General features: G+C 39.4%; 1 protein-coding gene across 1 annotated transcript in view; it reads right to left on the reverse strand.

Annotated features, from left to right (window-relative positions):
- The window catches only part of ADCY1 (adenylate cyclase 1), a 151,450-nt gene extending 129,184 nt beyond the window's left edge, over positions 1–22,266 (reverse strand). Inside the window, exon 1 of the mRNA XM_062496246.1 lies at positions 19,546–22,266. Coding sequence (XP_062352230.1) covers positions 19,546–20,214 — 669 coding nt within the window. The 5' untranslated portion in view covers positions 20,215–22,266. The remainder of the gene's footprint in view (positions 1–19,545) is intronic.
- Positions 22,267–23,666: the final 1,400 nt, after the last annotated feature.

Raw genomic sequence — 23,666 nt, forward strand, 5'->3', positions numbered from 1 at the left:
AAACATGGAGCTGAATTTGCTGGAACTATGATGGTAAGTGTACTCTGGATCAGGGAATAAAGGTAAATGCTTCATTATGGAATGCATAAATATACCTTTCTCTCTTGTTTCAATAGGGTCTCATAATTAATGAAGCACCTATCACTATATTTTTACCACCAGTTCCTGAGCAAGCAGTTACACAATTATGCTGGTACCATTTTAGCATACATGTCTGATTGTTTGGAACCAGGGTTTCCTGTCTTGACCTTTGAAACACATCTTGCTATAGTATAATAATTAACAAAGGTCAATCACAGGCTCAGTAGTTCCGCAGTGCACAGCTGGTGTTCATGTTCACATAAAGGGAATCACCAGCCTGCGGTGCTCACAGAGACACCTGTGGGGACTGCAGTGTGGCCCAAATGGTGATGCAGCAGGAGCTCAGTCCCATGGAGCTGCTATGAACCTCCTATGCAAAAATAAGACCTTGGGCTCATAAAGCTCTTTCTGAACCTTTCCATCCAGTTTCAAAAATTGATGCCTAGAGTTAAAGGCTTAATTCTACCAAGGTCATGGGGAGTTGCATGATGAGGCATCTTTTGGATATTTTGGCCCAACTGAATTCAACAGCTAAGGCATCTTCAGTCCTGAAAGTCACTCCTGGCACAGCTGGATCATTATTGTAACATGGCTTCTGTGGCACAAGTGATCCAAGGGTATCCACCTGAGATGCAAGTAGGAACCCCAATTATTTTGGCATGGAACAGGGAGAATTGGACTTCCTTCTGCAGTGGAAAGGCAATCAAATCCATTTGTCAGAGTTTAACCACCTTTGCTTTGCTTTGCCCATTATACGCCCTCCGTAACAGGGACACTGGACCATTTCTATCTTCATCCATTTGTACTTCACAGCTTTTATATGTCCTTCCTGATGTGGAGGCTGAGAAATAGCAAGTGATTCCTGAGCTGTCATTCATCAAACAAAGCTTTCCCGATAAAAATGTCAGTTCCTGCCTATTTTTGGCATTTGCTTCCATGTGAACCAGTTTCCATCATTATCCAAGGTTTTCAAATTGTCTTCTAGTAAAGACCTAATTATGGAGAAGTTGTATGAACCAGCTGAAAACAGTCAACCATGTGCTGACTTGAGTGCAAAACCACACATGCCTTTGAGTGCTTAATTGTCTGAAGATTATGTAGGGGCCTTAACCTGTGCCTTGCAGTCTGGGTCTCACTGAATGTATGGATAATGCAGTATTCAATATATGATATAGTCACTGTCATGCCATAAATAATTTCTAAAGGGATATTTAGACTTCATAATAGTGAGCAGAAGACAGTTTTACAAATTTATGCTTACATGGTTTTACATTTTCTGACTAGTTTGGTGATAAAAACAGAGCAGGGGTCTACCTCTCTGTGAGAAAAGAACCAAACAATTTGTTTCAAGCCTCAGAAATTAAAATGCTTTATTCCAGTGCAACACTGTAAGCAGCCAGAAGAGCAATTATTGAAATCTGTACTTTACTTTTCTTTAGGCTTTTCTAGTCAAAATCCATGACACAGAAAACATTCCTACAGAAGGTCACGGAGTCTAGCCCTTCTACAGTTTTCTACAGATTTTCCAGTGTGCTAGTCTTGCATTAATCATCATCTGAGCACTGTGCATGATCACAGTGACATCAACATTTATACTGAGGAAAGAAAATAAACGAAGACAATAGCTACTGAGTTTTTTCTTTCTCCTATCACCAGGCAGAGGTAAGGAGGAGAGGAGACAAATACGGAAAGGGGGAACTTTTAAACAAACAAACAAAAACAAACAAACACAAATCTTAAGGAAAGCAAGGCATTGATGGACAGAGAGATAGAAAATAATGAGAAAATTATTGGAATCTCTAAACCTATGTGAACGAACTTCATTTGAGGCAGCTATCTTAACAAATAAGCAGAAGTTCTCATTTCACTTAAAATTTAAAAAAAAAAAAAGATAAAGTAACTCTTTAAAATGTACTAATGAGTATACATGATTAAAACAACCTTCTAATCTAGGTCATTGTTCTGTATAGTACTTGGATATGCATGAATGCATTTGGTGCAGAAATCAGGGAGAGTTATGCAAATGTAGCTGAGGACAAGATCTGCTTCATTTCCAAAAGTTACTGTGCCTAAAAGACCTCTTTAACTGCACAAGAAAAATAATAATAATTAAGTTACCACAGTTTTTAACCATGTTCTTGAAATCTTACCAAGACTAATCACACTTCAAGTACTTGAAATACATTACCCAAAGCACAATTAGAGAGTCACTCAAATAGTGTCTTTTATCTCTTTTTTGGTCTTGACTTTTAATCTATCATCTTTTAGTCTGTCATTAAAGTCCAGTTGAGTCAATTAACACACTGTTCATATGCTACATTGATTGCACCATATAAGAAGGGTAGAATTTACACAGTCTGTTGGTACTGTATTAATATTTAATTAGGCCATGCAAAAGCCAAGCTTGTAATGTTGTTATCACATGGAGTAGTGTGTCACAAAAAGGCAGAACAACAACAAAGAACTCAGAGCCCAAAGGTTGAAAATGCTGCTGGTTATCGTGAACAATTAAATTGTTCAAAGAAGATGTTAGTCAAGTGGTGGGTGAGTGCACATGGAGATTGTGAAAAATGGTCATTAACACAATCACCTTTTTCACACAGAAAGTATACATGTTGAATTCAATAGTAAAGAATACACTTTCTCATATCCAAAGCCCAAAATCCCCCTTTCCACAACTGAATGGCAATAAAAGCCTGCTGTGAGATTCAGCAGTGATCTCCCAATAGACAGGAGTGGAAAAGCACATTGCACTGAGAAGGAGCTGTGTATCAGTCCCTGGCTGGGTGATAAATGAAGGATACTGCTGCAGCACACTAGGAACTCTGCCAGGTCTCTTATATCACACCAGTCATATTTACAGCCTAGACCTCACCTACAAGTGCAGTTGTACTATGTATTTCCATGCCTTACTTTCAAATAGTCCAGATCTGAATAAAGATTATAATGGTATGTTTTCACAGGGGGGATATGATTTTGAAATTAACATGCTTAAGTGTAAAATTATCTTCCAGCAGACAGACAAATCCTTCTGCTTGAGAGAACAGCGTTTATGAAACAGCAGGCCCTTTAGTTGCCCTGGAAACTATATTTGTAAAGGGCTGTAACTTATATTGTCCTGGAGGCTTTTAACATTTGCATTAAAGCTTCAGAAGACAAGAACTGTCAAAGAGTATGTAGTCACAAAAAACCCAAACTTCACTTTAAGAATGTTGAGTGGTGTATTTTTTTTCCCAGGAAATGATAAATGATCTTTCAAGAAGCAAACAAAGAAAAAAAAATACTCAAGAAGTTTGATATATTTGTAGAAAGTCACAAGCAACACACTTAGGATATTGCACTTTCTGGTCAGGGTTACACAGATAACTTCAAACAACATAGAAGGCAAAAAGAACTCATAAAAGGCATAATGGCACTACATAATTTTCAGAATTTTCTGTTTGCTGTTGTTCAGCAATGACCCTCAGGTTACATCCAGAAATTTCCATCAGATTAGGACATACTCTGTAATCATAGATATAAGAAGACCTCCTTAGAAAAAATAAAATATGCAGAAAGCTAAAATTAAATATTTTATTTAAAATACTTAGTGTAAAATTATCTTTGTTTTAGGCTCAGAAGAGCCTTTTATTTTCTAAGAGCTATGAAAAAAAACAGCCTTCTAGCAATTATCAGAGCTTCACAAACTTACGCTGTACAAAACACCTTGCAGAAAGTGCCAGCACATTTCCTATTTTTTCTGACCTTAAAACAGTTTGTAAGGGAGTCTTGATGCTCATACTTAAGCAAACTCACCACTGAAGTTACTGTGTGAAATGCTTTCTGCAGAACAATGCAGAACAGTCAGAGAGATACTGTTTGATTTTTCTCATTTCTGCATCAATTTCTATTCTTGAAAATTGTAAGGAATAGAAGCTACCCCAAGATAAATCCCCTTTTTAGGGTTTTGCACAAGCAGGACTTAATGAAAAGGTGTAGAAATTTATATTTATGACTTGTGTAATAAAAAAAACCTGAAAATAAATCAGAAAGAGAGACCTTCCCCTGGTCACAGATATGCTTAGAGATGAGTTGAGGGAAACGTTTTATGAAGTCCGTGCAAGAGCACTAACAAGGAAAAGAGACAGACAGAATGAGAAATTGAGTCCTCTGACTCATTTCCTTTGGGAGAGAAAAACTGAATGAGGAAAGAGAGAAAATAAAAAACAGGCAGTACATCTCTTTCAATAACTTTCAGAATAAATATGCTTTGTGTAGGCAATTGTGCACTACAGCCTATTTGCAATATTCAAATGCATTATTCAAATAGCAAAAAGCAAGCACGGTGAAATCTTCACAAATGAAAACAGGCAAAGAAAGAGGAAAATGGTATTTTTTCACATTATTTTATAAAACAAAGTCACTTATATTCCTCCCATCATAAACTTTTTTATCTATTTTTTGATCATTTTGATTTTTGTGCTAAAGTATGCTTCAACTATGTGCTGCCAAGCATACTGACACAGTTAAAAAGTCTGTAATGTAGATGGCAAAGTTCTAACTCACAAGGTTTGTGAAGCTGCTCCTGGGAATTATAGCATCTGTTAGCAATGGGCTACAGAACAGTTTGCCTGTTTTTTGTTAGACCAGCCAGTGACTTCCTCAAGCTTCCTCTCAATCTTATATCTACTTTTTTGTTATGTTGTGGAACAAAATGAAGCCCAAATCCTCTGAAGACAAACCAGTATACTGCCTTCAAAAACCCTGCTGATAATTCTTTAGAAATAGCAAACAGAAAATAAAACAATGCGCATTTAAGGGCCATTTGAAATTTTTAGATTTTCCATTGCTTAGTGTAAGTTTCTTACCATTTACATAATTCAGTTACAATAAACTCTGACATAATGCCATTCGTCTTTATCACACTTTATCTCATAGAGAATTATAATATATAGCCATTGAAATGTAGAATTTATGGATGTCTTACAATAAACTCTGACATAATGCCATTCGTCTTTATCACACTTTATCTCATAGAGAATTATAATATATAGCCATTGAAATGTAGAATTTATGGATGTCTTGTCCTAGAACCAAGATGGAAATTCATTAAAACCATATTTGTAGTTTTCAAGAGAGAAAAAATATGAAATGAACAAAATGTGATTGTTTTGGAAAATATATAGATGAATAGCTATTCTCACTTGTGTGAAATAATGTCATTGCTTTGGGTAAATAAATTCAACCTTTCATTTGCATCTTATGCAGTTAACAACAAAGTCACTGAAGCAAATACATTTAAAAAAAAAAAATAAGTGGCTCATAAACATGCTCCATTTAACTGCAACATGAAACTCCTCACTCTTTTGTGAACATCCTGCCCCAAGTCATGCAGACCAGAGGAAAAGCTTCATCTCAAAGTAATTGAAATGAAAACATGACAGTATAGCTTAGCCCAGAGGAAACGGAAATATTTTAAACTATTCTTTGGGGCATTATGATGCTTAAGATGAAGTCGTTACTTATTAAATTCTTGTCCCAGTCAACTGCAGCTGAAGTCAGGACACTTCCAATCTAATCTGATTGACCTCTGAATTTTGGAAAATCACCTCACTTCTCTTCTTCTTAGAATTCTTCCTGTTCTTTGCTATGTCTAGCACAGCAATACAAATTTCGTGTTACTTGTGCACTTGGACAGCAAGCAGTGAGTTGAGAAACTCATCAGAGTTGACACCTGTAGATATTACCATAACATCAATTATTAAATAATAGTAAGATTTAGTGAATTTCAGTCCAGAATTTGATATGCAAGATTTGTGAGCAATCCCTTGTTTGCTTTGTGTTAGTGTTTTCTCAGCTGCAAGGAGAAAACAGTCATTGGGAAAGAAGCACCTTAAGCAAGTAGATTTTCCTGAAACACAACTGCAAAGTAAGACTAGTTTCAGCATAGTACTAGTGTATTTTATAGCACTGCATCACCAATTTTCAGCAAACACTGCTTTCAATGAATTTGCTGCAAGACATCTTTATTTGAATACATTCAACAACATTTCTATGCAAGACCTCTTCCTGAAACACACTGCAAGACAAATTTAAATGGATTGTAAATCTTCAGCTCCTGATGTGACTGGATGCAATAGTGCTGAAAAGCATAGATTATTACAGGGGAACATCTTGCTATAAAAATTAAGGCCTTCTTTGAGGGTCTGCTTTGTAACTTGGGTATTTAGAAATAAATATAGCCAAAGTGAGAGTGTAAGATACAGTCTGCCTATTTTGTATGTGGAGAGAATAATTTCTATCAGTTCTGAAAGAAACAACATATTCACATAACATTTCCAAGCTAACATGCAAAGCCCATTGATTTCTCATATCAAAATTCCCTATACTCTCTTCTGTACCCATTACCAGGCACATTACCTGCTCCAGAAATAACACATTCCACAACTCATTCACTGAGGCTGACATACTGGTTATAAATGATCCACTTCTTTATGGACACCTGCAATTTACGAATTTTTGAGACATTTAAAGATGGCACCTAGTAGGAATCCAAATTGATTAAACAACTTTATTTGCCTCTAACCATTTTAAATAGTAACTTCCCTTTTTTCAGTACAATTTTGCAAATTAATTCCTCTGTATACATGTTTTTTAAGGGGGATTCTTGAATGACTTTTTAAGTTGTTTTGAAACATAAGAAAATAGGATTTTTTTTCTCTTAACAGTAATTTATATTTTCAGATTGCTTAATAATGTTCAGAACCTAAGCTGAAAGCTGTTCCAGGATCTATCAAAGAAATCCATTGTTTTAACACCTATACTAAATCAACCAACATTTAAATATAAAGAAACAATTGAACTTTTAACTATAGTTTAACCCAAATCATTCATCTATGAGGCTGCCTTCCTACTAGATATCTGTTGTTCCTGGAGTTTGGGCAAAGTCTACACACTGTCTTTCAATGTTAGAGATTTCTGATTCTGATTCAGAGGATATTACCTGAGCATCACATGTCATCACACCTACTAATGGTTTCCAAGTTTACTATTCAGGACAAAAACAGAAGATGTGATGACATCACCAGTTACCACGAGGCTTCATGACCTCTCCTTTCATCTGATCTGTCTGTTGTCACTTTAGTGCCACTTTATGATCCACACAGAGATAAGATTACAGCATAGAAGGCTGTATTGACAAAATACACCTGGCTGTGTTACAGTTTCTAAACTCACAGGACTAAGCTTGACTGACACATTCCCAAAAGGATGCTTTAGGTGGGACAGTACAGAGCGTTACTCACCCTTAGGAAAGGCACAGGCACAACTGACCTAGAATTGGAGAGACTCCACAGTGCAGAAAGTGAGTGCACCAAGGTCTGTCAACCTGTCTCTCCTCTTCTGAATGTAAGGAATTGTACTGCAGTTTTCTTGAGTCAGAGGAGAAAATGTATTACCTGGAGTTTCTGTTCTGTTTGCACACACTATAAAACTGGCACAGTTTGTACATGGAGCACCCAACACTGGAACAGTGTGCTTCAGATGCAGAAAGCACCAGCAACAGGTTGGTGCAAAATGCAGTTTATTTGTTGTCTTTAGCATTATACTTGACCGACACTGACATTTCAATGTGTCCAAGCACTAAATTAATCCCCGAAATAGATAATGGAAACAAGACTGCTGTTTGCTAATTGTTAAATGGACACCTACTAGCTATTTATATGTCACAAATTTTGTCTTGATAGTAATTTCCTCCATTCTTTGTCTACCGCACTAAGAATTCACTCATTTATTGAGGGCAGGAGAAGTGTTAAGAAATGAAGCATTCTATCTGCTGGACAAAGACTGAGAAAGCTAATTAGACCTTATTTTTCCTATGATACTCTTTTGTCACATGAAACTCCCTGAAGTTTAACCCTGAAACTGTTCGGACTGACCGTACCAATCAGCATCAGCAATTGCTAATACTGCAATAGCTATGTGATACAGTGATACAGTGTTATGTCCGGGCCATCAGTAGACCTCTGACATCTACAATAATCCTAAGAATGTTTTCAACTGGAGACAGTTCAATCAACTCTGAAAACAACTGAGAGATTTTCAGATGTTAGAGAGAGAAATATTTCTCTTGAGGATTAGTTATCTGACCCCTAATGGCTTTCCTTTCTTCATCTACTCCCATACAGCCTGCATCATGCCAGATTTTGAACTACTATACCTCCTTGTTTCTAGATAGTTTAAGCATTCCTTGAGAGAAAAAACCCACACCCTTGAAATACCCTGCATGTTACACAGAATTAACTCATACTGTATCCAGTGTCTTCTTACACACTGCACTGTTGGCATTTGCTGACAAGTCGAAGCCCTTGGGTCTTCCTTGGGACTGATTTAGGGTCAATGCAGCTTTTGCTACTGTAAGAATAATGGTATTTACCCAGCATGTTAAGAGTCAAATATGACAGCAGACTCTGTAATGCCCTGAAAGTAGGATTGCCTCACTCTCTGTTGTTATACATGCTAATTGTACATGCAGAGGCCCTGCAAACTTCCATTACAATTCCACATAAAATGTATACATTACCTCTAAGCAATCTTAGCAAAACATCATTCATGTCTGCCTACAGACCAAGGAAACAAAGTTTGCCAGGTTTCCTTATCAACAGTGATGGTTTATAAATAACTCACATTCTCATATCAGAAACTGGACTATGGCATCAGTCTTTCTTACACATTTTGGTAGATCATCAAAATATCTTTAGATACTAAAGGAACTTAAGCTTTACAAACCTAAATCTGAAATGTGGCTCTAAAGAAGAAAATACTTTTCCCTCATACAACTCTACTCTTGAACCCCTTAGTCGCAATAAGGAAGAAAAAAATCTCATTTGCAATGTTTGTACCATTGAATAGAACCATCTCCATTTAGGATTGTGCACAGTAAGATCACTGTAACAGCACTGTATCAGCTTTAGAAATGCATTTTTTTTAAAATTAAAACTTCACAAAAAGATTTTTCAGCTGTACAAAGTAGCTGTAAATCTTTCATTTTTCAGTTTCTTTTCTATTTTTATAAGTGGAATGGCAGCAACTGTTGCACACAAGGGAAAAGGAGCTGAGATAGCTGATATATCCCTGTGAAGAGAATTTCTTTGAGACTGTTAGATAATGGTTTATTTATATGTCAAGTCCTTATGCTTAAAGAGGACCAGAAACTCTTAGTGAACTTCAAAAACATATTCAGGGGCAATATAAGACATTTTGTAGGAAAGACAATTTCTCCCTACTTTAGGTATTACATCTTTATCCCAAGAGAATGAAATATCTTTATGATTAGTAGCTAAACTCAGTTTTTCAGTATACAGTTGTGCTGAAGAAATGGGACTTTTACAAATGATGGCAAAGAGATTTGGAACAAAGGTGTATGACTGCAGACTCACTAATGGACAATACAGACAAGGTCTTGGGGCTGACTGTTGTGTACCCTTAGGGGAATTAGGAAAGATCATCCTCCTTTCTGCACTAATCTCCATCCCAGAAGAATGTTCTCTCTTTTGTATCTGGTTGATGCTCCTTTTTGGGGGATCAGCAAAAACCTGACAGGAACTGGGTTCACAAAGGTATCAACAGGAAAAGAAAAAAAGCAAACATGCAAAAAAAATAAAAATTTATTGTTACATCCTCTGACAACACACTAGCACTGCTGCAAAAATATCAGTTAAGGATAGAGAGCAATTCATAGCTTTACAAGTGGACAGTGCTCATTTCAGTACCTCTGTTCATTCTAACCATAAAATACAAACTGTTAATTTTTTGAGTATTCTTCTAAGTCTCAAGAGTAAGAGAAGTGTATTTTTCATTGCCAATAGGCAAGCTAAGAAAATCTGGCAAATGATGCCCACTTTTTCCTCTTAAACATCACTACACTTTTCAGTGATGGACACTCCAGAAGCTATTATAAGAAGAGTATTCACTCTCAGGTAGAAAATCACACTGCTATCTTACCAAAGCCATTTCAGTCATTGTGTTAACATTAATCAGTGAATTGTGAAGTGCAGTTTAGAATAGGAAACCCCTCTTCAGGCTGTGGTCTCTTCAAAGGCAAAAATCAGACTAATCTTTTTAATAGTGCAAGCAAGAAGAAATGAACTATTGATAAAGCAGTTTATTTTGACTAACAGATGAGGCAAATTAACTCAGCTGCAATCTCCTCAATCTACTGCTGCCTAAAATAGAGAGAGCTGCAAGGAGAAGGACAAATAAGCTGTTGTAATCTTTCCATCTGAGGGAACTCAAGCAGCTATCATTCACCACTGTCATTTACATAACTGGTGGAGGAAAGAGGAAACTCACTTACTGAACATGGAGATAGTGCTCTGTTTGTTTGTCTGTTTTGAAAAGCATAATTATTCCTTATATTTCAAAGCATATAGGAGTGACAGAGCATTCATCGTAGCTATTCCAACTATGAACTTAAAATTAGGGTTCTTCAACTCCCACAGCCCCTGCAGTGACAGCTGATTTACACTAAACCAGCATGGATTGGCAGAGAGATCAGCACAAAAGCTTGCAGGGTGCAGTAGCAGGGATCACACAGGACATACATGAGGGGTAATCCTCACTTTCTAGAGCACAGAACCACAGCTCTGGGATCCATAATACCAGGTGTGAGTAGCACTCAAATCTTTGACAGCCAGGACAGCAGTGACCAGGAGTCTGCAGAGACAGCTTGAAATGGTGGAAATTGATCTTGGTACAGATTTTGTCTCTTGCATGCTTGTCTGGCCACAACTTTACATTGTCATCACTACTTCCATGTTATTTGACAAGCAAGCAGATATTGACTTTCTATATAGTTTGCATTAAATGATGTACCTGTTTAATTTAAACATCCTGGGAAGAATTTTTGGCCCATCAGGTAAATCTCCCCAAAGACCTGTGAGATTTGGAAGAACCAAAGAAGACAAGAAGGAAAAAAAAAGAAAGAGGGTGAGAGAGAGAGACAAAGAAAGAAAGGAAAGAAAAAGAAAGAAAAAGAAAGAAAAAGGAAGAAAAAGAAAGAAAAAGAAAGAAAGAAAGAAAGAAAGAAAGAAAGAAAGAAAGAGAGAGAAAGAGAGAAAGAAAGAAAAAAGAAAGAAAGAAAGAAAGAAAAAGAAAGAAAGAAAGAAAGAAAGAAAGAAAGAGAAAGAGAGAAAGAAAGAAAGCAAGAAAGAAAGCAAGAAGGAAAGAAAGAAAGGAAGAAAGGAAGAAAGGAAGAAAGGAAGAAAGAAAGAAAGAAAGAAAGAAAGAAAGAAAGAAAGAAAGAAAGAAAGAAAGAAAGAAAGAAAGAAAGAAAGAAAGAAAGAAAGAAAAAGTCCTTAGAAGGCATAGACTGCTTTTCAACTTCTTGTGGGCAAATTTCGTAAGTCCTACTCAACCACAGTATTCTTTTTCAGCCTGATGATACTCAAATTAAGGACATATTTTATGTACATCTCTTTTAAAAGCTATGTTTACTAGGGTTATTTCATTTTCTAATTTTGTGTGGGTGGATAATTGTCGTCTTCTAAGAGGTAATAATAAGCGGATTTACGGCAGTTGACAAACATTTCTACATTGTAGTGTATGAATGAGTAACCTATGAAAAAACCCACAACTGCCGAGTTATGCGCTCCTTAATTTTATGTGCTAACCACTGTAAAAAGTCAATTATGTTTACCTCTATGAAGTTGTACAGGAGGATTCACAAACATTTGTTACTAAACCAAATAATTAACATCTTGCTCCAGAACAAATATCTGAAAGGTGATGTTAAAGTGAAATATTGCTCTATAACATTTTTCATACTAGCCACACATTTCTTGCAACACATATCTCTGGATGACAAAGGATTTCTGTAGTTCCTGAACCACAGCTAAAGAACTAACCATCTATCTTGTGGCTTTTTTGCACTTTATTGCTTGCCTTAGAGCCACACACTAGATCTATATTTCTGGGATTTTTCACAGTTTCAAATACTGATGGTGAAAACAGCTTTTCTGTATATATGAAGTGCTTGGTGAGTTTATTTCAGGAATTAGCTCATGTGGCAAACTCATGCAGAATATAAACAGCTGGATAACACAGTAGTAACTATGTTGTTTCCTCAAATTCCCCTAGGTATGTATCTCAAAAATTTGAAGCAAAGAAAATTTCTTCCATGAAAAGTTTCCCAGAGGAAGAAAGTAAGAAAAAAAATCACATAATTTGGAAATTTTGAAAAAAAAAATATTGCATTTTGCTCATTGATAGTCCCTCATATCCATCGATCATAGTCAGCCAAAGACAAAGCTCAGCCCCAACACTTGAATCAATGTCTTCTGCTTTCACTCTTTCCTCACCTTCCCTAAAGCATGGGTCTTATAGGAGTTAATACTGCCTGAGTTCTTCCTGTCATAAACCACAAACATTTCAAGTCCTAGATGAAATTTTCTTACAACGTTAATGAATTAAGCAGAACGTGAAGTCTGTGTGAAGCCATGCCTTTCCCACACTCATAATAGACTATCTAACAATTATTCCCTCTTGGCACCACCAAGAGCTTACAAGAAAAATATTTTTATGGCTCATTTCTGGTTTTCCATACATACCATCTGCATTTAGTTGTGTTTGTACCACTTTATGGTAACACAGAAGAGAGATGTAAAGACAAGAGTATATAGTCTTTTGCATCTGAGAAAGTTAAAGACAATAACTAACCATGATGAACAGAAAGTGTTATTTTATGCTAGCTAATGTTTTCTGGAATGTCAAAGAAGGAATGCACTGCATCTAAACTGATAACAAGAGAAGATGCTAGAAAGAACATTTCTGTTCTAGTTAGTATGGCCCATGTACAGACTAGCACACATTCAGGGCTGTGTTTAAAGTGGATGAAAAGAAATTTAAATCTACACTACCTAGTTGTTGTGTTACACTGATTCTGTCTAGCAAAGCATTCATAATTCTAATAACCGGGAAAAACAAGATGAGGAAAATACTTAGAAGCTTGAATGGCAGAACATATCAAGAGCAACTACTCCCTGTTATCAACATTTTCTCATAGGAGTTTAGCTCTGAATATGTCCAAAATTACATGTTCTGAAAAAAAGAAATTAAGGAAGAAAGGAATAGAAACCCTTGATAACTTATCCCATAGCACCACCAAAAATCTTTAAACCCAGTTTGGCAGCTGCTGAGCTCTGAGCTGCACAAACACACGTGAAAACTACTTTTCCACACACAATAAGGATGCAAATTAAATACATAATTACTAATATTGCATGCAATGTTTTGCTATAAACTAGGGCCTAGGCAATAACATTTTACAATTTTGGAATGAAAACACCCTTTGGCTCACTTTAATAGCATTAAAAGCAGTAAGAAGACATGTGGAAACAGTCTAAACCACAAATGTTAAAAAGGAATGCAACCATATAGGCAGGTAATTGATGACTGTATTGCAATTGCTCTTATTGTATTGCCACTGCTATATAAAAAGCCATAAGTTATGCACTAACTTTGCAAGGCCTCCAGATTAAGTCATGTCAGGACTGTTCTGGTCTAAAAGTTTAGTTTAGTTTCTCAGCCTGATTTTTTTTTTAACTTCTGCACACATTGTTTTACCTGGTTTAAACATTTTCCCTTAGTTGAACAGATCTCTCTAGTTCATTTATATTAATTTTGCTTATCTTTGTATGTTAGCACAACAGTTTTATGACTGAAACACAATGCTGTACCATGTAGAAATGTAGGCCTATGGAAACACAGTATAGATCTTGAGACAGGGAGACACAGGAGGTGGTGTAGAGTATAAGCATGGGATTACAAAAGGTGCAGCACAGACTTAGTATTGAAGATAACACCTATAGCTATAAAGAAGGTTCTCCAATGGTCAGTTAAAGAAATGTGGACATGAAGATGGACAGATCTGGCATTAGTTGCAACAAAGAAAACAAAGAACAAATATTTACTATGCATAAAAGAAAACTATTTTTAAAATTTAGATGAAACGTGGAGCTGTAGAACAGCAAAGGAAGTCTAATGCATATTATCAACATTAACATGAATATCCCCTTCCTTCCTGTGAAGGACTCTAGATGCTGCCAATATAGGCAGCACCATCAACAGAATGAAAGCCACCACCCTTAAAACTTGAAGAAGCAGGAGGAGAGCCTAACATCTAAGAAAATGGGTACAAACTGAGTGTATAACAGTACTAGCTTTTAAAATTATCTTTTTAATACTTTTCTGAATAGAACCCCTCTTTCCTTCAGTAATAATGGGATCTTGCCTAATAACAACTAAAATTCTTAAATAAACAGTTATTAACTATGTCTCCAAGTCACATGATTCTTGACAGTTTCTCAAAGGCTTCCTGTTTCTCAACCATGCAGAACCATGAGCATGCTGTTAATTTTTGGAAACCCGTGAAGAATAGCAGTGTCAGCAGCCTGCAGACTCAGGAAGCCAAGAGCATACTAATCTCTATGTGGAAAATATTGTGAACTCTACTTTCCATAAAAAATCCTACAATTCAGCCCCTACATAAAATGACTGTGGTCAAGAGCTGGCAAAACCTATGCTACAAATTAAGACACCACTTTGACTAGGAAGCAATATTCCCCACACACACACTTTTAACTATCTTTCAATGTGGACTAAATATGAAATGAAACTTAGAATTACATACAGATATTGACAAACTCTAAAAAACAGTGTTCCCATCTTTGAAAAGAGAGGAAAATAGTGAATTCAAACAGATTATTAGTGGATAGATATGTCTGCAATTCTAGAGATATTCTTGATACCAGTATTTGAAAAGCATCACAAAGAATGAACTAGTACAGTCCCTCACCAGTATTTTAGATGCATGAAGTATGAAACTGGAACTTTGCACTGAATAATAATGACAAAGGAGCTGAGCTGTCTTTGATTTTCAAACCCTTTTATTAGGCTACTAAGCTCTGCCTCCTATGTGAGATACAAAGGTGTGGAGATTAACAGTTCTGTCAGTGATGTGTTCATTATTTACCTTTCAACCACTAACAGAAATAAGATTAACTTTGGCATGACAGTTCCTTGTGATATTCTATAATCCTGTCGCACTAACCTGCAAATAGTTAAGATTACAACATAAACTTTTAAGTAATAAATTAATTATTTTAAATAAATTATACTAATTTTCCCCACATTATCTTTTACACAGTCTATCTAATCCCAACTGAAATTTTTAGTACTTGCTGAATAAGTAAAAGTGCTATCATACAGATAAATACATGCATAGAATAAGTTTTAAATGCAGGCAAAAAAAAAGAAAATAAACAAAACAAAATAAAATCAATAAAAAAGAAAACAACAACAAAAACTAACTAACTAACTAACTAACTAACTAACTAACCAAAACCTACATTTGTTTCACCACACCTCTGGGAAAAAAAAAAAAAAGTAAAAAAACCCCGCTGGTTTATGATAGCACTATTCTTTTTTCTGCTCGTTGTTACTCATGCCGTAATTCTGTTTTTTGTAAAAAATTTGCTCTTTCACAAAGATTTCTGCGATGTGTGAGGGTACTTTGGTGGTGTATGATTTGGTGTTTAATTTTCTGGAAATAAGCATTCATTTTTTTAAAAGGGGACAAAAATATTTAGAGGCCCAAAAAAAGCTACTTAATGGTAAGACCTGAAACCTGCTGGTATATGCCAGCACTGAGTAATTTCTATGAGCAGCTTTTGCCTTCCTTACCCCATCTGGTCCTCGTGTCTCTAACACCCACTCACTGCATTACAATAAATATTATATTAAGATCCTTTGGGCAGGATTCTGTATTTCTGTTAGGGCTCTGAAGCACCTAACACATATCTGGACTCTGTAGAGTGAAAAAAAAAAAAGAAGAGACAAGAGTCCAAGCTTTTAAAACTTCATTTGTAGGTTCAGCCATCTGTGGATACTTTGTCAACTTCTACGGCAGGAGCACTTTGTTCCGTGATTCTGAAGGAAAGGAAAGAGTCCAACTCACATGATCAATACAATATTGATTATATACACCATTTACATCTTTATCACAATGTTAGATAAGACATGCAGTACCAGCTGTGAAGTAAGCATGTCTTTGACATGATCATAACTGGAATCAAGGTTGCCCCCAAGTACTTTGCATATTTTTTTAGATTGCACTTGTATATATATATATATAATCTATCTATATATATATGTATACATATATATATAAATATATAATCTATTACTATACTTCTATTTAGAAATGAGCAGAACATATTAGTAGAATGGAATCTTTCATGTGATAAACAAAACACTTATTGAGTGGAAAGATGAAGCTTAAGTTCTGTCACATTACTCCCCTGACTCTCACTACCTCCCTGTACTTGCTTTCCTGCTCTCTTCTTGCCTTTATACATACCTATGTCTCACCTCTGGCATGGCATGGCATGGCATGGCATGGCATGGCATGGCATGGCATGGCATGGCATGGCATGGCACGATCTCCACAGACAATATTGTGCTGTCTGCAAACTATCACTTGCAAATTAAATGTGCTTTACTCAACAGAAGTCATGACAAACTTCTGCCAAAAAGAGCATTGACTTACTATGTAGAGAATTTGTACAGTTAAAAGAGTGCAAGTCTTTAGCATGCCATGAGGCACACTCAGGTTCGGATGTGACACTGTTGAAGTTGGTGAGGCTTTTGGCATTCAACAACTTTCAAATGGGGGTTCCTCAGACTTAGTGAAATAGAAGATGAGTATCTAAAAGCTCACTTCAGATAAAATTCCTTAACTTAGCTATGCCTGTTTTTTTAATGGGTTGAACTTGAAAGAACATTAACTGTTTGGTCTTGTTGACAAATTTCCAGTTTAACTTCAATGGAAGTTACTAGATCTGCAATCTCTAAAAGCTCAGGCTAAACAAAAATAAAAATTATTCCCAAGTTGGTTCCCTGCCCAAATCACAGAGTTCTCTAACAGAATACCAGTCTCAGTGATTAGTGCAGGTGTTTCTGCATTTTTGGATACTTCAGATATCTGTTTAAAAATTTAAATTCATCCACTTGCTTAGGGCTGGGGAGCAAGGGGTTGGGACAGAGAACAGAGCTCTTCATCCTATCTCAGCTCTGCATAGAGCAGTCCTGCTTCCCTGACACACTGACTGCATGCTGTGTCTACAAGCACAGGGGCTGCTATGATAATATCCTGTGTCTGGGAATCAGATCCCAGTCATGAGGAAAGATCCATTCTAGTGCTTATTAAAAAGGCTCAGCTACTCTTAGGCCAAGCAAATATAAAATTCAGATGATGCAGCCTTCACTTATCTTTAAACTTCCAACCATTTCGAAGCTGTTCTTTGGAAAACAAAAAAAAAACCTTCTTTTTAAGGGAAAAGTCCCTTCCATACATGGAGATGGTCTTCAAATCAGACATTCCTTGACTATGCCACAAACCAGTGTGCATTTCTGTGTGACACAAGTTCACAGACCAGTTATTTTGCTTGACTCCAAGCTGGTTTCTGCCTCCTGTTATCAGTAAAACATAGTGATTTGGGGACTGCATACAAACTGCTGAAATTACTCTGGTAGGGGAGATGGTGATGAAGGAGAAACACAGATCTGTTACATCAGATGTTAGTCAACTATTTCTATGCATTTTCAAGCCAGTCTCTTGCCTGTTGAATAACTGTGTGAAACTAGGGTGAAGGGAGAGAGCTGGCAGATTTCTTCTCTTCAAAATGTTTCACATTCACGACCTTGGTTAGATAATTTAGTGAGCAGACGTTATTGTCAGCTTCTTTATGTTACTCATCTAGAAGAGCAGATGCCACATTGAGCTGCAGCTTGGCATCAAGGAAAGTCTGCCTGTGTGTCAGGGTAGCCAGGATAGCCTGGACTCCCATAAGGACTAATTGGCACTCCAGTAAAAGGAGCTATCTTCAGCCCTATTCAAAAAGAATATTCTAGTGTTTTTAGCATCCTTCCAGATGCTTTTTAGGAAGGCTCCTCTTGGTGCTCCTGCATTTCATCAGCTCTCCCTCTCATGGAAACTCCAAATCACATATTTAAAAATAGACCATCAGATTATCTGGGTAAATCATAAAGCTCGGCTTATCTCTCTCTTCCCCTCCAAAATATACAATTTATTTTGTCCACCAGCTCAGCAGCATGAAGCCATCAATAATCCTGTTTGTTTCAGTAACCCCACTCAGTGATTGTCCTGGTATATCTCTATTCTGTGTATGTATGTCACACCGACATGTGTGTGTCTGTGTGAGCATGAAAGAAGGATCCAGGAATTCACAGTTCTGAGCAGAAAGGTGTACGTTCCTGCCGTGTTTATACCCATGTCAACTGTGTACGTCTTAGCATCACAGCACAGCCTTACACAGTCATGGAGAATAATACCAGCATTTTGCAGAAGTAATGTACTAAGTACTTCAATTATGCATTAAATTGTCGTTTAACACCAATCTGGATGACAGGAGCCGTGTGCTTCTCCTGAGGGCAGACATAATCAATGCATGCAAGGAAAGACACAAAAATTTTTCAATTCCTCTTTCCCAGCGGTTCAGACGCACCACATAATAGAGCCTTCAGTAGCAAACCGCGACTGCCAGCCCACACATTTCCTATACGCGTATCTCCTCATCCTCCTCCCCCTGCCAGTGCGGCCCATCAGGCCACGAGAGCCGGAGAAAGCCCTGCAGGGATATAAATAGCTCCTCAAGGGGAGGAGGGGGAGTGCAGCAGCACGTTTCTAAAGATGCTAGCTGCAGAGGGAGGTTTTGCTGGATTAATTCAAAGGGGAAAAGGAATCGCTAGGAAGTTCACTGCCACAGTAGGCAATGTCTGTGGAAAGGGGGCAGCAGCTGCTATGGGGAAGCTGAAGGGGGGAATGCCCCGCTTGCTGGGAGAGCGGCGAGGTGGGGTTCCCTCTTTGAGTGTCCCACCTATTTCTCATCGTTTCCTCAGAGCGCAGCCCCCCGCAGATGGGCTGTGTACAGGCACGAAGGGCCCACGGCTGAGACAGCCAGCGAGGATACGAACCAGCTCGGCGGAGCTGTTATTACCACACGCAGCTTATTGTCTGTGCCAAGTTTGTGCAGAGCCAGGTGTTGTTACTGATGCGCGCTGCATTGCTCTGACTGTACATGCGGTGCTCTCTGCCCCATGAGAGGGGCACGGTATCGCTGGCTTCTCTGCCCTGTCCCCTGCTTTTCCTGGAGAGACAAAGCCGAGAGGTTCCGTCTCCTCAGAGCCCGCCCTATCCCCCCTGCCTCCCGGAAACTTTCGGGAACTACAGACACACACACACGCCTGAAGCACAGGTGCGCGCTCGCCCCTTCCCCGCCGGAGGCAGCCCGGGCACTCATCCGCTCCGCTCCGCTCCGCTCTCCCTCCCCCCGGCGGGCCGGCACCACGGGCTCTGCTGTGCTGCAGTGCCCGGCCCGGCCCGGCCCGGCCCGGCCCGGCCTCTCTCACCGTCCTCCAGAGCCGCTGCCGCTTGGCACTGACGGAGGTGGCGGTGACGATGAGGTGGGAGACGGACACCACCAGCCCGAAGACGATGGCCAGCAGCGTCCGGACGGGAAGCAGCGAGTAGGAGACGAAGGTTACCAGCATGAGCTGCCACATGCCCTGCTCGGGGGCGCTGGGCGGCTCCATGCCGTAGGCGCCGAGAGAGAAGGGGCAGCAGAGGAAGGAGAAGGTGAAGCTGAAGAGCAAGGTGAGCTTGACGATCTGCTGCAGCTGGGTGACCTGCAGGTACTTGACATTGGTGACGATGAAAAGGGAGAGGAAGATGATGCAGTGCACCGGGTGCGAACCCTTGGAGATGGTCAGGCTGGGGCCGGAGAGCAGCTCCACCAGGGCTAGGCTGGCAGTGAGCACGATGAGGACAGCCAGCGCCTTGAGGGTGGACGTCTGCTCCAGCTTCAGGTTGTAGCTCTGGAAGAGAGCCTCCAGCTCCTTGCAGTCAAACTCGTCCTCGCAGGCGATGGCATCCAGCAGCAGCAAGGGAGGGGGGTCCCCCAACCCGGCTCCCGCTCCCGACGCCGCGGCAGCCGGCGGGGAGCAGCAGCAGTGGCAGCACTTCTTCCTCTTGGTCTTGACTTTCTGAAACGGTATTTCCTCCATGTCAGTGCCATTCATAAACCCGGGGAAGAAATGCTCCTCCAGGTGTCCCCCGCTGCCGCTTTGCCTCCTCGCTGCTCATAAAAGAGAGGGGGGCTGCGCGCAGGAGCCGCTGCCGCTCGCCCGCCGGCAGCCCCCGGCGCTCCGCGGGCGCGGGTCCCGGGCGCACCCGCCTGCCACCGTCCGCAGCCCGCCGCGCCGGCAGACGCTCCCTCCGCTGCCACCCGGGAGCCGGGGGTGGCTGGGACGGCGGGAGGAGAGTCTCACTCGTGCTAATGTGCCAACCTTCCTGCCTGCAGTCTCGCTTTCCCCTCCACCCTCCTCCTCCTCCTCCTCCTACTCCTCCTCCCCTGGTGCTCCAGGGATGTTAATCTCCTAATGACACCAAAACACCATCCAAAGGTTTGGAATCAAACGGAGGGAGGGGTGGGGGCAAAGGGTGGGTGGAAGCTCAGAAAAGGGGAGACGGGGATAATCAACAGGCGGCTTTCCTTGCCGATAACGCTGTTTGGAGGAGCGGGAGCTACAAAGGAAAGCGAACGGGCTCCCGTGAGGTGGGCAACATTAAAAAAAAGAAATAGCGACTGGGGGAAAAAAAAAAATAATCTGAGCCAGGGGTCTGGAGGAAAAGTGCTGCAGAGGGGCCGGAAAGAAAGAAGGAGGAAGGGAACGACAGGGCTATCCCCTTCCCAGGTTCGAGAGCATCTCACCGGAGCTGGGGATTGAGAGGCGCCTGCGCGCCGATCGCTTGGGAAGCCGGACACGTCCCCACCGGGGCTCCGCGCCTCGGGAGCGGCGGGGGACCCGCCGTGCCTCCTGCAGAGCGCCCCGCGTTCCCTCTGCCGGGCGCCCGGGGCTCGCCGGCCCTCCGGGTGCCTCCGGCATCGGCCGATGGATGGCTGGCAACCCCGCGATGCCCGCCTGCCCTGACATCTATTCATATATATATATCTATATATATATATACACACACACACTCACATAAATACATGGATATATATATATATATATATATATATATAGGGAGAGAAATACACATGCATACATACATACCTACATACATAATCTATATATGTGCGTGTGTGTGCGTGCATAAAAATATACCAAATCTACATATAAAGACATGGAAATGCATGTAAATATAGAAATACGTTTGTAAATATGTCAATATGTTTGTATAGATGAATCCTGCTTCCTTTCAGAAATAAAGTAGTATCTGACCAAATAAATATTCTGATATTACTTGTTTTGCCTCCCAGCTCTGAGGCAGTGGGAAAAAGTGTAGTGAATGAGAAAATTTTCAAGAAAACACATTTCTGTGAGCACTTCTGCCTGTCTGGGAGTACAAATCAGTCAGTGGCTGTGGAGGGTTACTCTTGTGACGGGAGTTGAATATGAACCCACTCAAAATTGCACTTCGTGCCTCATCAAGAACTTAGATGCATTGTTTTAGGGAAAAAACCCTCTAGTTCTGCCTATTATGCTGCTATCAGATACTATTACCAAGTTGCCACAAAAGAATACACTGCAATATGCTTTTCTTTTTTTCTTTTTTCTTTTTTTCTTTTTTCTTTTTTTTTTCTTTTTTTTTGGAACCATTGCATCTAATTTTGGCATTATGAGGCTGATTTCAAACTCACCAAAGACTAGAGAAAGGACACCAGTGTTTCTTTTAGGTTTGGGTCAGGCATTTATAAGATTCAGGTCTAGGAAAATGTCAAAACAGAAGACTAAAGTTATGAACATTTGGCTTTTCAAGAGCAGGGCAGGGATACCTTCCAGAATCAAAGCAAAATCCTACTGTCATGCATAGGTTGACTATCTAATAGCAGATTTTTGCGTCAGTGATGTCTGATTCTGGTTCCAGACTTGGTCTGGAGAGTGTTAAGATCAACAGTAGGCAGGGATCCTTTAAGATTTGTTATGGCTGTGAGTGATGTTAGTACTTCACTTCTGGATAGTAAAGTAGCATTAAAAAATTATACATAATCTAAGGCAACGTATTTTTTATATTCATGCTTTATGTTAGTCCATTCCCTACAGATTTATATGCACTCATTATTTTGACTATGAACAGACCTCATCAGGAAAAGATAATTAATCAACGTTGCTGGAGTTTGTGTACTACAGACTCAAAATACTCCATGCTTGAGACAATGACTGTTACTTTGTGTTCATAGGATGCAACTCATGGTGATTTCTTAGACTGTGGCTTAGGCCCTCAACCACTGCAGAACTGTAAATACAGCTGATATTTAGACTTCTGTAAATCCTTCAAGAAGAAAATAAAGGGATTGGTTTTGCTGGCCTGAGTATTGGAAAGAGGAAGAGATGTTTAGCCAAAATAAAATTAAATCTGACAAACAAAAAGAGGCTTCCTTTGTTTTGAAGGATCTCTCATGTGCTTGAAAAGCTTCATAAATTAATCTCCTTATTCACTTTGGTGCATATATTCACTTCAGTCACACATAGATTAGACAAACAGATACTGTTGTGTTTTTACCTGTCCTCAGCTTTTTTCTGAGCTCATATGTCCTGAGGGATAAACTAATATTTCACGTCTCACAAAGTATAAGTGGTGGCACCGAGTTGCCCAGCCCTAGGAACTATTCACTGAAAGAGTTGTCACGCTAGCAGTTATCATTTCTCTCTTCTGGCTCTCATCTTGCTGCTGAGGAAATGGAAGGTGAGTAATTCCCTACAGGGCACCCTGTGGTTTAGATTATTTTCATGCTTCTTACAGCCTCAGGTTGGGTTAGTTAGTGCATACATAAAGCAGATAAAAATGATTCGTATGAAACATATATATCTCCACTCTTGCTAGGTCAAAGGGAAGCAGTGAACTGTTGAAGCTTCATCTTCCTTAGACACTGTAGGAGTATGGAAATGGCACATGGTGATTAATGAAACTGCCATCCTTTATACACTGTTTCACCTGACAGGGCAAATACTTCAAGATACCCTCCATAGTGAGGAGCCCAAATTTTAACATCTGATGTCACAGATACAGAGAGGAAACCTCAAAGCCTTTGTCTGAGACAGACATATTATTAAAGCAAATAAGCAGCTATAAAACTGCTGGAATGCACTTGACATGGGATCGTATTCTCTGACTTACCTGCTGCAGATGTCAGTAGTTTTCCTGGGATTTTTTGAATTATAAACAACACTTAGTGAACTATAGTGAACTTCTGGCTCATAAAGATATGAGGTTGGTTTTGGTAGTTATTGCCCCCAAAATTCTGGATACTTGCCATAACCAAGTCAGTTCTTCCTGTTGAAAGCTCTTCCATTTGTAATCAGAGACTACTCTGGGAATAAATGTAGTATTGACAGGAAAAAATTATAAGAGCCCAGCTTTATCATCTTTAGAACTGTGAAACCTATCTGCTTGTTATTTTTTTTTTTTTTTCCTAAGAGGCAAATTGTCCTGGTTGTTTGAGTTGCTGGAAGTGAAAAACAATTTTTAT

The sequence above is a fragment of the Cinclus cinclus genome, chromosome 1 (assembly GCF_963662255.1).
Source record: "Cinclus cinclus chromosome 1, bCinCin1.1, whole genome shotgun sequence".
NCBI lineage: Eukaryota > Metazoa > Chordata > Aves > Passeriformes > Cinclidae > Cinclus > Cinclus cinclus.